The sequence below is a fragment of the Ostrinia nubilalis genome, chromosome 20, assembly GCF_963855985.1.
Source record: "Ostrinia nubilalis chromosome 20, ilOstNubi1.1, whole genome shotgun sequence".
Classification (NCBI taxonomy): Eukaryota; Metazoa; Arthropoda; class Insecta; order Lepidoptera; family Crambidae; genus Ostrinia; species Ostrinia nubilalis.
In genome coordinates, this window is record NC_087107.1 from 12,834,100 (window position 1) to 12,849,163 (window position 15,064).

Sequence of the window (15,064 nt, forward strand, 5' to 3'; positions counted from 1 at the left end):
TTTATTAAGTTAAAATTCGTCCCTATACTTATCGACCGGTGAGAGCTGACGGCGACTTTAATTTTAGCTGGGACTGGATATGAAATCAGTATTTTTGAAGGGCATTTTAGTTAATTTAACTTTTGAATATCAAGAGATCAACTTTTACATCGTCTTTTATGGCGCTCCTAAAGAGACAATTATTTTAGACCTCGAAATAAACGACTCTACATGTAAAGCATAATTTTTGTTTGAATTTAACTTTGAAATTAAGTTTTGCAAATAAAAAAAAATTCAATAGATGATGATAAAGATGAAAAAATCTTATCTCTATTAAATTGGGATCCCCGTAAGACTGACATGCAAAATAAATGCGACAACGTTCTTATAAAAAAATTAAGCTTATTTATAAAGCTTCGAACTTTGAACTCCCAGCGCTTAAACCGTTTCACCGCTCTGCGCCATTGGTGCGCTCTACCTTAGTAAAGAAAGATCCTACGGAACTCTTAAAGATCGAACTCCCCTGGTTTTACAGTTACGCAGTTTACCAAAACAAAGATCGCACCGGACTTATTATCTCGTGTTACATAATATCTGATCGCAAAAACCAAATCTCTGCGATCATTCGCGATCGTGCGAGGAACAAATTAAAAATGATAATTTTGCAAAAGCTCAATTCTGCTAAGAACGGAAAGTCGTTTCGCGGAAACGATAAAAAACCCAAAAGTTGGCGGGCTCCGCCATTTGCAAAAAACTATGCCACAGATAAAACAAGCCCCGAATATGGGCTAAATATAATTTCGGAATTACAGGTTGTTAAATTGAGTTGGGCTGGTAGGAGCCTGTAAGTTTGCTTGTGAGAGCGGAATGATTATCTTTTTATGATTCTGTGCCAGGGGAGCTAAAGAACTTTATTGTTGCAACATTGTCTTGTGTCTGTTAACACAAACATTCTGTACCTAGTCTAAAAACAAATAAGAGGAACAGAAGTTAACGAATGCACATTAAAATTTAACCTACTGAAAGATGCCTAAAATGTAATTAAAAATAGTTGTCAACACACCAAAATATGTGTCAATGAATAAAATTACAGGTCACGAACTCTACACTCAATATTTTTGCAAAGAGAGAAATAGGTAACGTTCAAAAAGGTGTCATCTCCACCATGAAAACCGGTTTTGAGATTGGCGGATTCAATGTTAGGGTGAGGCAGGAAAAAAACAACGTGGAAGATTTTCGTTAACTATAATTTTCATCGAGACACTGATAATAAGTAGGTAACCTTATTTCACTATACAGGGTGTCCCAAAAAGTAGTGTCAAGCCGAAGCCCAGAGGTAAGTAGAGCATCACTAGGGCTATTCAAATCACCCCCATGTGTGTTCCGCGATTTTTCATAGTTTTTGTGTTATGATTGTTTCAAATTTCATTGCTTAGGCGCGAATAGTCAAGTTATATATGCCTGTTTTTTTTTTATAATATTAGATAAATACTAGACCTAGCTGATTCCGAAGTATTTACATCCATAACACGAATGTGAACTAAAATCCTGTAAGTTATAAAAAAATCTTAACTCGAAAACTATCAAAAGTCACGGTGATTTGGGAAGCCCTAGTTATACTCTACCTCTGGGCTTCGGCTTGACACTACTTTTTGGGACACCCTGTATGAATAGCTGTAGTAGAAAGCGAAACGACGTGTTCCTTTTCTCGCGTGTACATAGTAAAATACTCGTTTCAGGAACGCAGTCTGAATTTTCTATGCGTCCGTTTTTCCCGCGCTTTTCGCATAAGCGCGCGGTTCCCACCGCGGGCCGTTAGTCCGTCATCATATAGACATATTTCCAGCTACCACCGTCTACAACCTTTCACCGACCAAGGAAAAACCAACACTACCTTAACAGTCGCTCGGATATTATTTACAGAAAAACCGAGGCCAGGAAACGAGAGGGGAACGAAGCGACAACGGGACGAGTCAAATGGATTAATTTATTAGCTCGCTGTTATCTAACTAGTAAATATCAACCTGGGTCCAAATTGGCCACTTACTTAAAATGAATGCCTGATGCATGAATGCAAATTCAGATTAAAGCGAAGCTGTCATTAAAATATAAAAACCTAAGGTATTTGGAGGAGTAAGAAGTATTGTATGTTACTATTTTGCTATTTTTTTACAAATTCTCTGTTTAGCCTAAAGGTTAACTGGTAGAGAATGCCACATGGCATGAAGTCGCCTTTTGTACAGCATTTTTTTGTGTAATAAAGATTTTAAATAAATAAGGGATAGAAAACTGAAGATGCATGACCCGGTCGAATAAATTACTTTGCCGTTTTAGCATTTACCCTTCAGCTTCAGCAAGTGAAAGTCGCAAGTCGGCCGTAGTAAGGACTATCCGTTTAGGTCGATGAAGCACATGAAGTTGTTCCCTGCGTGCCCAAACAACTGCACGCAGGAAGATTTAATGAATGCTACTGACAACGCCACTCTTGTAGCGGAGTTTTGGGCTGATACTGTAATAGGTTGGGGGAGGCCTTTGTCCAGCAGTGGACGTCTTTCGGCTGAAACGAACGAACGAACTGAACTGAAACTGTATGGGTTTGTTGTCGACACGACAAGAAGAGAAAGAAACAAATGAAAGTCTGGAGAATAGCGGTTCTCTAGAAGCCCGCTCACTTCGTGGCCCCACACACAGTAGACACTCTCCATCAAGCGTTTTCCCACGGTGACCGGCGCGCCTAGGCAGACTTACTAACTTTGCCTTTAATTATTCGCTTTTTTAGGAGCCCGGTGACATCGGAGAAACCAAAGCGGTTTACTGTTTTCTATTTTTTTTCATACAATAACATATCTCGACGATAACTTTGATTTTAGAGCAAAAAGTACTAACGGCGTTGTAGTGGTCATGTGAAAATCGTTAGGACTTTAACTTATAGGACTTTGTGGCTGTTTATTTAAGACTTAAATATGTAGTTTATCTTATTTACTTAGGAAAACCAGGGTTTTACAGTGTCTAATAATGACATAAGATAAGACTAGAATAGATGACTTATTGGAGGAATTACTTATTGCTCCTTATGGAGTTGGGACATCTATTGTATAGTAATTAGTTAATCCACGTCATGCTTAGCACACACAGTCAAATTCATTTTATCACTAAGAACTTGCTTTCTGTGATAGGAGTCAGAATTTCATGAAAATGATATTAATTCAACTTTAGTTCAATAAATCTGCATAATTCCATTTACGTAGATAGAACTTTGAAAGACAAAAACCATTGTGACCTAATTCCGGTGCTCGCCTACCAAAAGTAACGTTACAAAAGAAAACAACTTAAGAGCTCTTGAACAGCCTCGTATTCGTCCTTCGATCGATACATCCTTCAGGGTCTCGGGAGGCCTCCAAGGTCAGCAATCCAGGTCACGGTCCGTGTGTCAATGCCACGCCCTTGGCAGTTGGATGGAAGGCGTGAGCTTGCTAGGGAAGGTTGAAGCGGGAAGTAAGGGACGCCTAAAAATAGCGCCAAATTGTAATAGGATGTTAGAATGGACTTGGCTTAAGGAAACAAAGTTTTAAACAAGACTTTTATGTAGGTATACTAAATAGTGATTTATTAAAAGTGAAATTGCGTATCTGTAAAAAAATCTGTATTATGTTACATTTAAAATAAACGTTTCATCTATTAATCCCAACATTAAATTTCAAATATCAAAGACTGTGTTACCATGAATTACAATTTGCATGTGACTGTTAGTTTTGCTTGATCTAGAAAAATTTAGAACGTTTGAAGCCACGATAGCCGATCGGTGAAGGGGTCGGACTGGCGTGATCCGGGGAACGCGGGTTCGGTCCCTGCTGCCGCTCGACTATTGTGGTGAGCTCACTCGTGATACAAGCTTAGTATGAGGGGCTAACGGGACTATTATAGTAATTTGTGCAATAACAAATTTTAATTACTCTAAAGTTAAAAAAAACTTAAATAAAGATTCCTAATTTACTGTGATTTTATTAATTCTTAAGTCTAGGAATAAGATTAATAAGACGTAGGTACCTAATCATTAAATGCTAAGGGGATAACTTGTCTAAACCAAAAGTTAAGATCTTAATTTTAAGGTAACAAACAGTATGATAGCTACGACATGACTGTGTATTTACGAAGAGTTTATAAAAGTAATGCCTCAAAGGCACAATTTTCAAGAATGCCATTAGTAGGTTTTGGTTTTTTTGTTGACAATAAAAATAACATCTCACATATTAACACCCAAAGTGCGAGGCTATAATTGCAAAACCTTGCAAATTATGCATTTACATGACAGATGTAAGATACCGTCAAAAAATTGAAACTTATTCTTCTCCAGCTGCGTATCTTTTTAATTATGTTAAGTTAATTATGGCGACGTTTTTAGTTTCTTTAATTTGGTTAGGTTCGTAACTACTTTATAGAAAGCGACAATAGCCCAATGCTGCAATGGTATCGGTGTCGGATTGGACTGGATCTCTTCAATATAACTATCCCAGGTTCGAATCTCGTCCCCGCTCGACTTATTGTACATAGTTAACCTCAGATCATTGGTAGTTAACACTCCTAACAAAAGGTTATAACTCAAGTTTATTGCACAGGAAGGTCTAAACTTACATAATTAACTTTAACTACCTAGATACATAAGTACCTACTTAGTCCCATTTTAAAAAGTCACATCGTAACTGAAAACTCACACGCATTATCATTTCAGCCATAGGTCGTCCACTGCTGAACATAGGCCTCCCCCGATGCTTTCCATGTTTCCCGGTTGGTAGCAACCACACATTTTTTTTCTAATAAGAATGATTATTGGAATATTAATCATATTGCAAAAAAGAGAGTTATACTTGAGTTACTAACACATTTTATGACAGGAAAATATGCCGAAATTCGTAAAAACAACAAGAACAAATAAAAGAGGATCGTTAGAAAATTCCAACCGTTGCCGTCTGCTTCATAATTCCAATAAGAATTACCCGCAAGAAATAATAGGGTCGTCCGAAAGGCTCATAGGAATGTATTACTAATTCAAAAGCAAATGATTTCCACACATTATCCGCGTTAACGCAGCTGAATATCAAAAAAATATCATTATACATAAATGTCCATTCCAAACAAGAATTTCATCAGAAGCTTTTTGTTGGACCGCAATTTCGGGAACGCGCGCGCGGGAAAAACTACAAAATGGCCGCCGACTCAAATGCAAATTGCGCGCGGAAAAAGCTAAAGCTCGGGTAAAAACACGAAGGAACTCATAGTATTTCATCGTCGTCGCCGGTTATTGCGGGGATAGGGTTTTTGCTAACATTCCAGATCAAGCCACGCCGACTTTTTGCCGGCGGTAGTCTGGGAAGATCGCGTCGAGCTGCCGGTGGGCAAAAACGACATGGCGACTGCCATAACGCCGTAAGAGACGCAAAAACATTGCGACATACGGATAGAATTAATGCGGCGACTCTTTAATTTTCTTCAAGAAAGCGCGGGAGGAAATGGTGTAATGAGTGTCGCGGCAAAAACGCCTATCTGTATAATGGCGGGCCTCATTTATCGAGTGCACTCGGACGATCAAAAAAGATGCGGGGTGTCTTATAGGTTTATGAACAAATCGATCTTATTGGAAATTTAATTGCTCTATTCGCTGTTGCCTATTTATTTGTAAACGTGCACAACACAAGTAGGTTACATATTTACTTACTTAAAATAAATCCAACAAGTCATATTATCATGAGGGTCGTCACTTGTTAATAAACTGTTATAAAGTGGGGTTTCAAAAATAATAATTGTGAATGTAGAGCACTTCCGTGTAGGTAGGCCATTAATGTACACTTAACTACACATTAGAAAGAAAGAAAGTAAGAAAGAAAGAAAAATAATTTATTCAAAGCAAGTACAAAATAAAATAACAAATAGATAAATAAAACCAAAAACCAATTAGCAAGCAAGATTTTATTACTTACTAAAAAAATACCTGCTTAGGTTTCGTTCCAAACGAAAGGTTTTTGAAAATCCGCAATATTTTTGGTTTATGTAAAAAACATCGTCACAACTTGCGATAAACGCCATCTATACGGCTTATTTTGAACTATTGTGAAACTCTAGTGTTACTGTCATCGTTTCTTAATAGATGGCGCTTTATAAGCATCATCACTGAATAAATACTAGGTAATACTAATATAATATCACGTGATATCAATCTTGTCATTTGATAATTTTCTTATAATCTGTCAAAACATTTTTTACGCTTGCAACACCGACTAAAACGAAATTTGAATTCTGCGTGAAGCCAACGATTCAACGATTTTTTTGTTGATGATCGTGAAAACAAATTATTTTGAAAATTGTGTATTTAGTGTAAGATATACGCAACTGCGTTGTGTATAAGATTTGTGCATAAATTGTATGTTGAGTGCGAAATTATGACGTCGGAAAAGCCAAGCAGAAAGGACAAAAATCAGAACATTCAAGTGTTCGTTCGACTGAGGTAATTAATTTGTATTTGTAGCTCTGTTACTGTATTAAATAATTAGAAAATACGGATTATCACTATGATACTACTTATGAAATATATATTTTGTCTAAAAAAGCATGTCGGACTAACATTCTAGTAAAATTCAATGAAGATGCCTCGCTAGCTTCACCCACACTACAAGTTCCTAGATTTACCCCTACAGCCCCTACATTAAAGCTTCTACATATCTCAAATGTACTCACAAGCTAAATAAATAATTATTCTCATTTGTAATTTAGTTAGACTTATTTCATTGAATTGATCAGAAATGTTGATCACTGAGTTTATTCAGTTTCTACTTTATACTTATGCGTTCCCGGCTCTAACATTCTATGAACACCACCTCTTTTCTCATTTTACTTATGATAATGAATATTTTGTAATTCAAACTTAGCCCTCTGTCCTAGTTTTTTAATTATTACCTAATTCTGTATTAATTAAGTAGACCTCTATTTTAATTGGTACCAAATTTAATTGTTACATTCATTTCGCCTTATTTTTTAAGTATAAAAACCAAATTACAAATGAACAGCGTACATTTCAAAACATTTGAAGGTTTTGATAGGGTCTTCCACATATTACTGAAATGGTATATTAAAAATACCACTAAATAACATGCTATAAATAGGCTTAGTAGCATAGACTTGATACTGTGTTATTAAACGTTAGTTATAAGTTTGTTTTGAATGGGAGAAAATAAATAAATTTATTATTATCACTCAGTGAACAAGCTCATAAAATAAAGATAAAAAAAAAATATTATTGTATTGCAGACCACTGAATCAGCGAGAACGAGACATCAAGTCGCTGGGAGTGATCGAAGTGGTAAACAACCGCGAGGTGGTCGTCCGACAGTCACAGCAGACCTCCCATACGAAAAAGTTCACATTTGACCGAGCTTTTGGCCCTCATGCGAAACAGGTAACAAATTGTACATTTCTTAAATAATAATAAATCAAAAGCTTTTATTTCCACAAAACATAGTTTTTGAATAAAAAAAATTGTTAGCATACTTGTATTTTGCTAGTTGTATACTGAATACATTTCTTATTCAGTATAAATTAATTACTTGAGTTTTTTAAAGTGGTATTTCTTGTTATTTTAAGTTATTTATTTTACTTTTTCCAGGGGCATCTTGACTTTTTTTAACTGTGATGCCCTTGGGAATCTGCCTTTTTTTGCACCTCTGACTTATTCAATACATTTCTCATTCCATACCAGACATGCCATTTACCTAAGCAAATTTTTAGACCATCAAAAATCGCTATCTTTCAATATTATGAAAATGAGATCCAACTGTTAATAATTTGAATTAAAATACTTACCCCCTTACTAATGAAACTTATACGCTCATTGAACAGTGTTTTAAAGTGACGTTTAGTATGGAAATGTAATTTTAAAACAGTGATCAACAACTGTGTAACTTTTTATTAGTAAGGGGGTTACACTGTAAGCCTTACAGTAATAAAAAGTACATAATAATTATTTCAGGTCGAGGTGTACCAAGAGGTGGTGAGCCCTCTGATCGAGGAGGTCCTAGCCGGGTACAACTGCACAGTGTTCGCTTATGGACAGACCGGCACGGGCAAGACCCACACCATGGTGGGGGAGAATACCGGGGACGAAACCACTTGGCAGAATGTAAGTTATGTCGAGTTCTATCACATCTTGTTTAAGGATGTGTGATATTGTATCTTATTTAGTAAACAAGGGTTAAACTTTATAATGTCTTCACTCCTTTATAAATTGTGTATTAAATATTTGATTTAAAAATACAATATTTTATGTTGATAGTTAAAATTGTCAAAATAAATAATGATTTTTAACTGCCTTCTAAAAAGGAGGAGATTTTCAATTTGAAAAATACTGTTTTGTGCCCGAAGGTCCCAAACTTAGTAGTTGTGTATGAAGTTTAATTAAAAAGCAAGGCCAGTAATTGGATGACTAAGCTATTCAGCTGCAAGAAAGAAATTAACTAACCCGTCATATTTTTTGCACCGTCTTAGTCTCTTTAATAGACCTGTGGTTGACTGGCAGAAAATGCCACTTGGCATTAAGTCCGCCACTGTACAGTTTTATGTGCAAAAGTATAAATAAATAAAAAAAAATTTTTAATTCATAGCTTATTTAATTCTAGAGAACATTTTTATACAGTCAACAGCACATCAGACTACTTATTCGTTGAAAAATACCTCTAATTACAACTCTATAAGATGTCTGTTTGTACACCCCCAGGACCCACTAGCCGGTATAATCCCCCGAGCCCTCAGCCAGCTATTCGACGAGCTCCGTATATCAAACACGGAGTACACCGTCCGGGTGTCGTACCTGGAACTGTACAACGAAGAGCTGTTCGATCTGCTCTCTACCTCCGAAGACAACTCCAAACTGAGGATCTACGAAGACGTTACGAGGAAGGGATCTAACATTGTTAACGGCTTGGAGGAGATTACGGTAAGAATAGTAGCAATAGGGATGTTTCCTGGGTCAAAAAGCAAGAGTTTTAATTAGTCCGTCAGTTAACTTATCAAAAAATACTCTACACGTATTTTTCACTTTTTCAAACTAATGAAAATTTAAAGAGATAAAGCGCGCCAAAGTTCATAAGAAGAGGCCCGTGACGTCAATGCGTGCATAAAAGTGCCGCACGTTGTGACGTCGTGCGGAACTTTAACGCACCATAACTATGTAATTATTTGTTAGATTGACAAATAAAAATGTGTCCAATATTTTTTGATATTAAACATGACGGACTAAAAAATTTTTTTTAGGAAACTAGCCTATTAATACGCGCACAATGGCCAATCAAGAGACTAACGCACGTATTCACAAACATTACTATGAGGTCTCACAGTGCGTATGGACGCACAGGGTCACACACGAACCAATGACATAGCTCTTTCAACGCTGTGCGTTCGATTTGCTGCTTCACTTTAGCAAGCGACGTTTGTGAATACGGACGCAAGTGCGGCTCTCGATTTCTTAACTAAGTAGCAATTTATTCAAGTAGTGATTGCTGTATGAGGTGTATATATCTAAATGTGAGGTAGTTTTAGGACAAAGCAGAAAAGACTATTTTATCTAGTAGATTATTATTATAAGAAACTGTCAAATTAAAATAGAGACATATCAGTATGAGACTTGAAGGTAATCTGCTTGGATAATAACGGATGAATTAATATCTGTTATAAAAGCTAGTAAACCCAAACAAGTCTCTTTGGGTTAAAAGTACTTCTTCTTCTTCTTCTTTTTTGATGATGTTGGCTATACACGTCGAGGCCGACTTGATTTGTGCCATTTTCAAGTATATGTATAAGTGATACGAGTTACAAAATGAGATTAAGTAATGATATAATGAAGGATGATAGATGATACCCCTTCCCACCCTTTGAGTCTCAGTAAAGTTGTGGTGCTTTACTCTTGAGAGAACCAGAAGAATCACGATGCACTGTTTTGCTTCACTTGCCCACACTCATGCACGTTCACGAACACTCAATGGTTAATAATCCTCCATTATTACACATTAATAGTCGCCCACACACGAATTTGAGGAAATAAAACAAAACCGCTAACATGACGCTTCAGATTCCCGCCAAGAAGTCCTTAAAAGTACTTATGTTCTGTTACTAAGTTTTTTTTTGTTTGTTTTAATTCAGGTATACAACAAAAATGAAGTATACAAGATCATGGCCCAAGGACAAGAGAGGAAGAGAGTCGCTTCTACGCTCATGAATGCGCAATCTAGGTATGTTTCTATCCAATTACCAGTTTTTATATTAATTAGATTAATCGTTCGTTCGTTCGTTTCAGCCGAAAGACGTCCACTGCTGGGCAAAGGCTTCCCCCAAGGATTTCCACAAAGACCGGTCCTGCACCTCCCACGATTAGATTAGATTAATAAACGATTTAAAAGGTTGAGGTTCTATGTTCCTTATCAATAGTATCAGTAACAATTTGAATCTATCTTCCTTTAAACTTTAAAATCTTTATAGTTTAATATTCACTCATGCGAAACAGCACCTTATTTCGTTGGCCCGAAAAAATCTACGCACGACTTTTGTTCCATTGAGTGATAGTAAAATATGAGGTCACCTCACCCTATTTTGAAACTAAACATGACATAATTTGCAGCAACCCCACCAATAACAAACCAGTCCCGTGAGTTTTATAAAATGTTTATCATAAAGTACAAGTAACAGCCTTAAGTTTGTATATGTTTCCTCTAAAATTCAGATAAAATTGTTTGTAAAATTGGTTGGTGACTGCAAATTATGTCGAGGAAGCATACACAAATAACTTATTGTAGCTTAATCATCGTAAAAAGTTTCATGGATTTTCTTATTAGAAAAACTAAATGTAGATTCTGATTGATAATGTACCTAGTTAAAAAAATGTAGAAATCAAATTGATGTCATCAATATTATTTTAGTATTTTTCGTGAATAGAAAAAATCTATAGTAATTTAGCCTAGGTGCAGACCACCGACTTTTTCAAATTTAAATTCAAACGTTTTTTGCATGTCACATTACAATTTATATGTTGTTGCAAAATAGAGGTATACACTTTAAGTTGGCCGATAGTTGGGTCGGGCTGTTAATCAGTATGGAGATGTATGAAAGTGCGCACATTACACCGATTTGGTATCGGCCGATTCTTCATACAAATTACAATCGGGCCCAACTATCGGCCAACTAAAAGCTGGTGGTCTGCGCCTAGGCTTACAAGCAATGTGTAGTTTGTCTTGTGCTAGTCAATGTCTAACTAAAATATGTCAATGATTAATGTAATGTTTCTGTCTTTGTATTTCACAAAAATGCTTACAAATTAGACTAAAGCCCGGTCTGTGAGCACGTAGAATTTTGTCCAATGACCCCAAGCTACCCATCCTTATCGCTCGCGCGTAATTATATTGCTTATTATGCGCGTAATTATATTATATTGCTCGCACACTCACTGCGGACGGCCGTCGCACAGTCGCGACAGCAATATAATTACGTGCGAGCGATAAGGATGGGTAGCTTGGGGTCATTAGACAAAATTCTACGTGCTCACAGACCAGACTATAGATGCCTACGTCGCAGCATCATCAATATATCTTTTGACCTTATATCATGTATACGTTGTATCATTCTCCGTCCAGCCGCTCGCACACAGTGTTCACCATCGTGGTGCACATGAAGGAGAACAGCCCCGAGGGTGAGGAGCTCGTCAAGATCGGCAAGCTCAATCTGGTGGACTTGGCCGGCTCAGAGAACATCAGCAAGGTAATTTATCTACACTAATATTGTAAAGAGGAAATATTAGATTGTTTGTTCCTTCATTTATTTCTGATGAACATAGGCATAGTATTTTATTGGCGGTACGAAGTTCGCCGGTTCAGCCGGTTATCTATATATAATTCCACTAATTTCGTTGAATAATTAAAAGATCAGATGACGACAATAACGAATTAGCAAGCCAGAGCACATAGATCGCAGAACTGATGCTTTAGTGCGAGTTTACACCGAACGTCATCTCTAGCGATTGCGTAAATAAATGTCATGATCATGAAACGTATGACAGATTGTACAGTGTTTCTAACGGATACTTTCAAGAACTAAAATCTTTATAGTTTTTTGATGCACTCGCTAGCGATGAGGTTCACTGTAAACTCGCACTAAAGCCTTTGAAGATCCAAGGGAACGAAATGTTCTGGAATAGAGGCCACGTACCGGCAAGAGCAGCATCGGACGTCCACTCACGGGGTGGACAGTCTATTTTTAAAGTTTGTAGGAAGGCGAAAGATGCAGGCTGCTACCAACCGGGCAACCTAGAAATTATCGGGCTAGGCCTATGTTCAGCACTAGACGTCCTATAGCTAAAATTATGATGATCGTAAGAGAAAGAATCGCCATTAAAACCTTTGTTTTCGCAGGCGGGCTCCGACAACCCGGCGAAACGCGAGCGTGCACGAGAGTGCGTCAACATCAACCAGTCGCTGCTCACTCTCGGCCGGGTCATCACTGCGCTGGTGGAGCGCCACCCGCACATCCCCTACCGGTGAGTCGCACACAGGTCCCCGTCAACCCGGCGAGCGCGGGAGTGCGCCAACATCAACCAGTCGCTGCTCACTCTCGGCCGGGTCATCACTGCGCTGGTGGAGCGCCACCCGCACATCCCCTACCGGTGAGTCGCACACAGGTCCCCGTCAACCCGGCGAGCGCGGGAGTGCGCCAACATCAACCAGTCGCTGCTCACTCTCGGCCGGGTCATCGCTGCGCTGGTGGAGCGCCACCCGCACATCCCCTACCGGTGAGTCGCACACAGGTCCCCGTCAACCCGGCGAGCGCGGGAGTGCGCCAACATCAACCAGTCGCTGCTCACTCTCGGCCGGGTCATCACTGCGCTGGTGGAGCGCCACCCGCACATCCCCTACCGGTGAGTCGCACACAGGTCCCCGTCAACCCGGCGAGCGCGGGAGTGCGCCAACATCAACCAGTCGCTGCTCACTCTCGGCCGGGTCATCGCTGCGCTGGTGGAGCGCCACCCGCACATCCCCTACCGGTGAGTCGCACACAGGTCCCCGTCAACCCGGCGAGCGCGGGAGTGCGGCAACATCAACCAGTCGCTGCTCACTCTCGGCCGGGTCATCACTGCGCTGGTGGAGCGCCACCCGCACATCCCCTACCGGTGAGTCGCACACAGGTCCCCGTCAACCCGGCGAGCGCGGGAGTGCGGCAACATCAACCAGTCGCTGCTCACTCTCGGCCGGGTCATCACTGCGCTGGGAAGTTGGTGCACTTGGCTGGTTTCAACTAATTGACGTCCACTGCTGGACAAAGGCATCTCCCAAAGAATCCGACAACGACTGCACATGCTTCCTTGAATGCCTTGGATGAATTAAGGTGCTAAGAATTTGAGTATGGCCATCCAAGGCAAATGAAAATACACCTGCTCGAGTCTTTTAACGCACTTCACGTCAAATACGTAGCCGACTGCGGATGGTTCATAGCAGCTAAGTTGCGTATGTTGCAGCCGAATAATGATGTAGGCTTCCCCCAAAAGTTTTTACGACGACCGGTCCTGCGCCACTCGTATCCAGTTTGCAGATCCTTGCACATTATTGAGTCAATGCCTAAACTAAGGGAGTTTCGCAAGAGGGGTGACGATGTGACAAAGCATACAATTCTAAAGCACACCTGAAGTCCTGCTGACTTTTGACGTCACAAAAGCACACTCCAGTGCCGCTCCCATATCTGAAGCTCATTATGTACTATAGTGCGGTCGCCGAGCACGTAGAATTTCGTCCAATGACCCCAAGCTACCCATCCTTATCGCTCGCGCGTAATTATGTTGCTGTCGCGCTCGCACACTAACTGCTGCCTCCCGTCGCACAGTCGCGACAGCAATATAATTACGCGCGAGGGATAAGGATAGGTAGCTTGAGGTCATTGGACGAAATTCTACGTGCTAGGCGACCAGACTTTAGACCTGTAGCACAACAACTATGAATCAATTTTAACCAAACATTTCTCTCACAGCGAGTCCAAACTCACACGCATCCTGCAAGAGTCCCTCGGCGGACGCACCAAGACTTCCATCATTGCCACCATCTCGCCAGGACACAAGGACCTGGAGGAGACCATGAGCACATTAGAATACGCTCACCGCGCCAAGAACATCCAGAACAAGCCAGAAGTCAACCAGAAGATGACCAAGAAGGCCATTCTTAAAGAGTACGCCGAGGAGATTGATAGGTTGAAACGAGATCTGCAGGCCGCGAGGGATAAGAACGGTATAGTGTAACTTTAATTTTAATAATATCCTGGAACATTTTCCGCAGCGTTATCTAGTCCTAAACTTAGCAAAGCTTTTGAAAAAGTAGACTTCCAGTGTAGCATCTAACATTGTATTTTACATAATCCAAATGCGCGAACTACAAACCCTTAATAGACCTGATTTAGGGTCAAAAATATCGCTGTTCACCATACGTTGCCACAATTTGTTATGAGGTTATTTTATTAACTTTTTCACAGCACATCACCAAGTGATTATTAGCTGGTAATATTTGAACAAGTTTAGGTGATCATCAGCTAAGCTTGTTCAAATATTGAAGGTTTATTCCAATTTGATCACCTGAATTTGATTACCCAGGTGATCAAAGTGGACTTCAGGCGACACTTTTGTGTAATCACGCATGGATAAGATCACCTAGGTAATCTAAGTTGACTTCATCTAGGTGATCAAAGTGGAGTAGACCTTTTAGAACAGTTTATTAAAGTATTGCAATATGCACACAAGTCACTACACTACAAATCTTCATCTCCTCCCAGGTGTGTACCTAGCCAGCGATACCTTCGCCGAGATGACGCTCAAACAGGAGGAGCAGCGCAAGGAAATACAGGAGCTGCTCCTCAAGAAGCGCGCCATGGAGGAGGAGCGCGACAAGCTCGGCACCGTCTTCCAGGACATCAACCAGAAGCTGGAGCACGCTGGACACCAGCTCAACGACACCAAGAACCAGCTACATACGACCAAGGCCAAGCTCGCTGACACTAATAATGTGAGTCATGAGTAGCA

The 15,064-nt window shown here is 39.7% G+C and overlaps 2 protein-coding genes across 2 annotated transcripts in view; both read left to right on the forward strand.

Moving 5' to 3' along the window:
* Window positions 1-6,263: 6,263 nt before the first annotated feature.
* The window catches only part of LOC135081825 (kinesin-like protein Klp61F), a 35,183-nt gene continuing 26,382 nt past the window's right edge, over window positions 6,264-15,064 (forward strand). Inside the window, exons 1-9 of the mRNA XM_063976604.1 lie at window positions 6,264-6,478; window positions 7,279-7,426; window positions 7,997-8,146; window positions 8,741-8,959; window positions 10,162-10,250; window positions 11,646-11,769; window positions 12,420-12,544; window positions 14,026-14,279; window positions 14,818-15,047. Coding sequence (XP_063832674.1) covers window positions 6,414-6,478; window positions 7,279-7,426; window positions 7,997-8,146; window positions 8,741-8,959; window positions 10,162-10,250; window positions 11,646-11,769; window positions 12,420-12,544; window positions 14,026-14,279; window positions 14,818-15,047 — 1,404 coding nt within the window. The 5' untranslated portion in view covers window positions 6,264-6,413. The remainder of the gene's footprint in view (window positions 6,479-7,278; window positions 7,427-7,996; window positions 8,147-8,740; window positions 8,960-10,161; window positions 10,251-11,645; window positions 11,770-12,419; window positions 12,545-14,025; window positions 14,280-14,817; window positions 15,048-15,064) is intronic.
* The window catches only part of LOC135081824 (kinesin-like protein Klp61F), a 45,803-nt gene continuing 37,152 nt past the window's right edge, over window positions 6,414-15,064 (forward strand). The window contains exons 1-11 of the mRNA XM_063976602.1: window positions 6,414-6,478; window positions 7,279-7,426; window positions 7,997-8,146; window positions 8,741-8,959; window positions 10,162-10,250; window positions 11,646-11,769; window positions 12,420-12,544; window positions 12,686-12,796; window positions 12,938-13,048; window positions 14,026-14,279; window positions 14,818-15,023. Of these exons, the coding sequence (XP_063832672.1) occupies window positions 6,414-6,478; window positions 7,279-7,426; window positions 7,997-8,146; window positions 8,741-8,959; window positions 10,162-10,250; window positions 11,646-11,769; window positions 12,420-12,544; window positions 12,686-12,796; window positions 12,938-13,048; window positions 14,026-14,279; window positions 14,818-15,023 (1,602 nt within the window). The remainder of the gene's footprint in view (window positions 6,479-7,278; window positions 7,427-7,996; window positions 8,147-8,740; window positions 8,960-10,161; window positions 10,251-11,645; window positions 11,770-12,419; window positions 12,545-12,685; window positions 12,797-12,937; window positions 13,049-14,025; window positions 14,280-14,817; window positions 15,024-15,064) is intronic.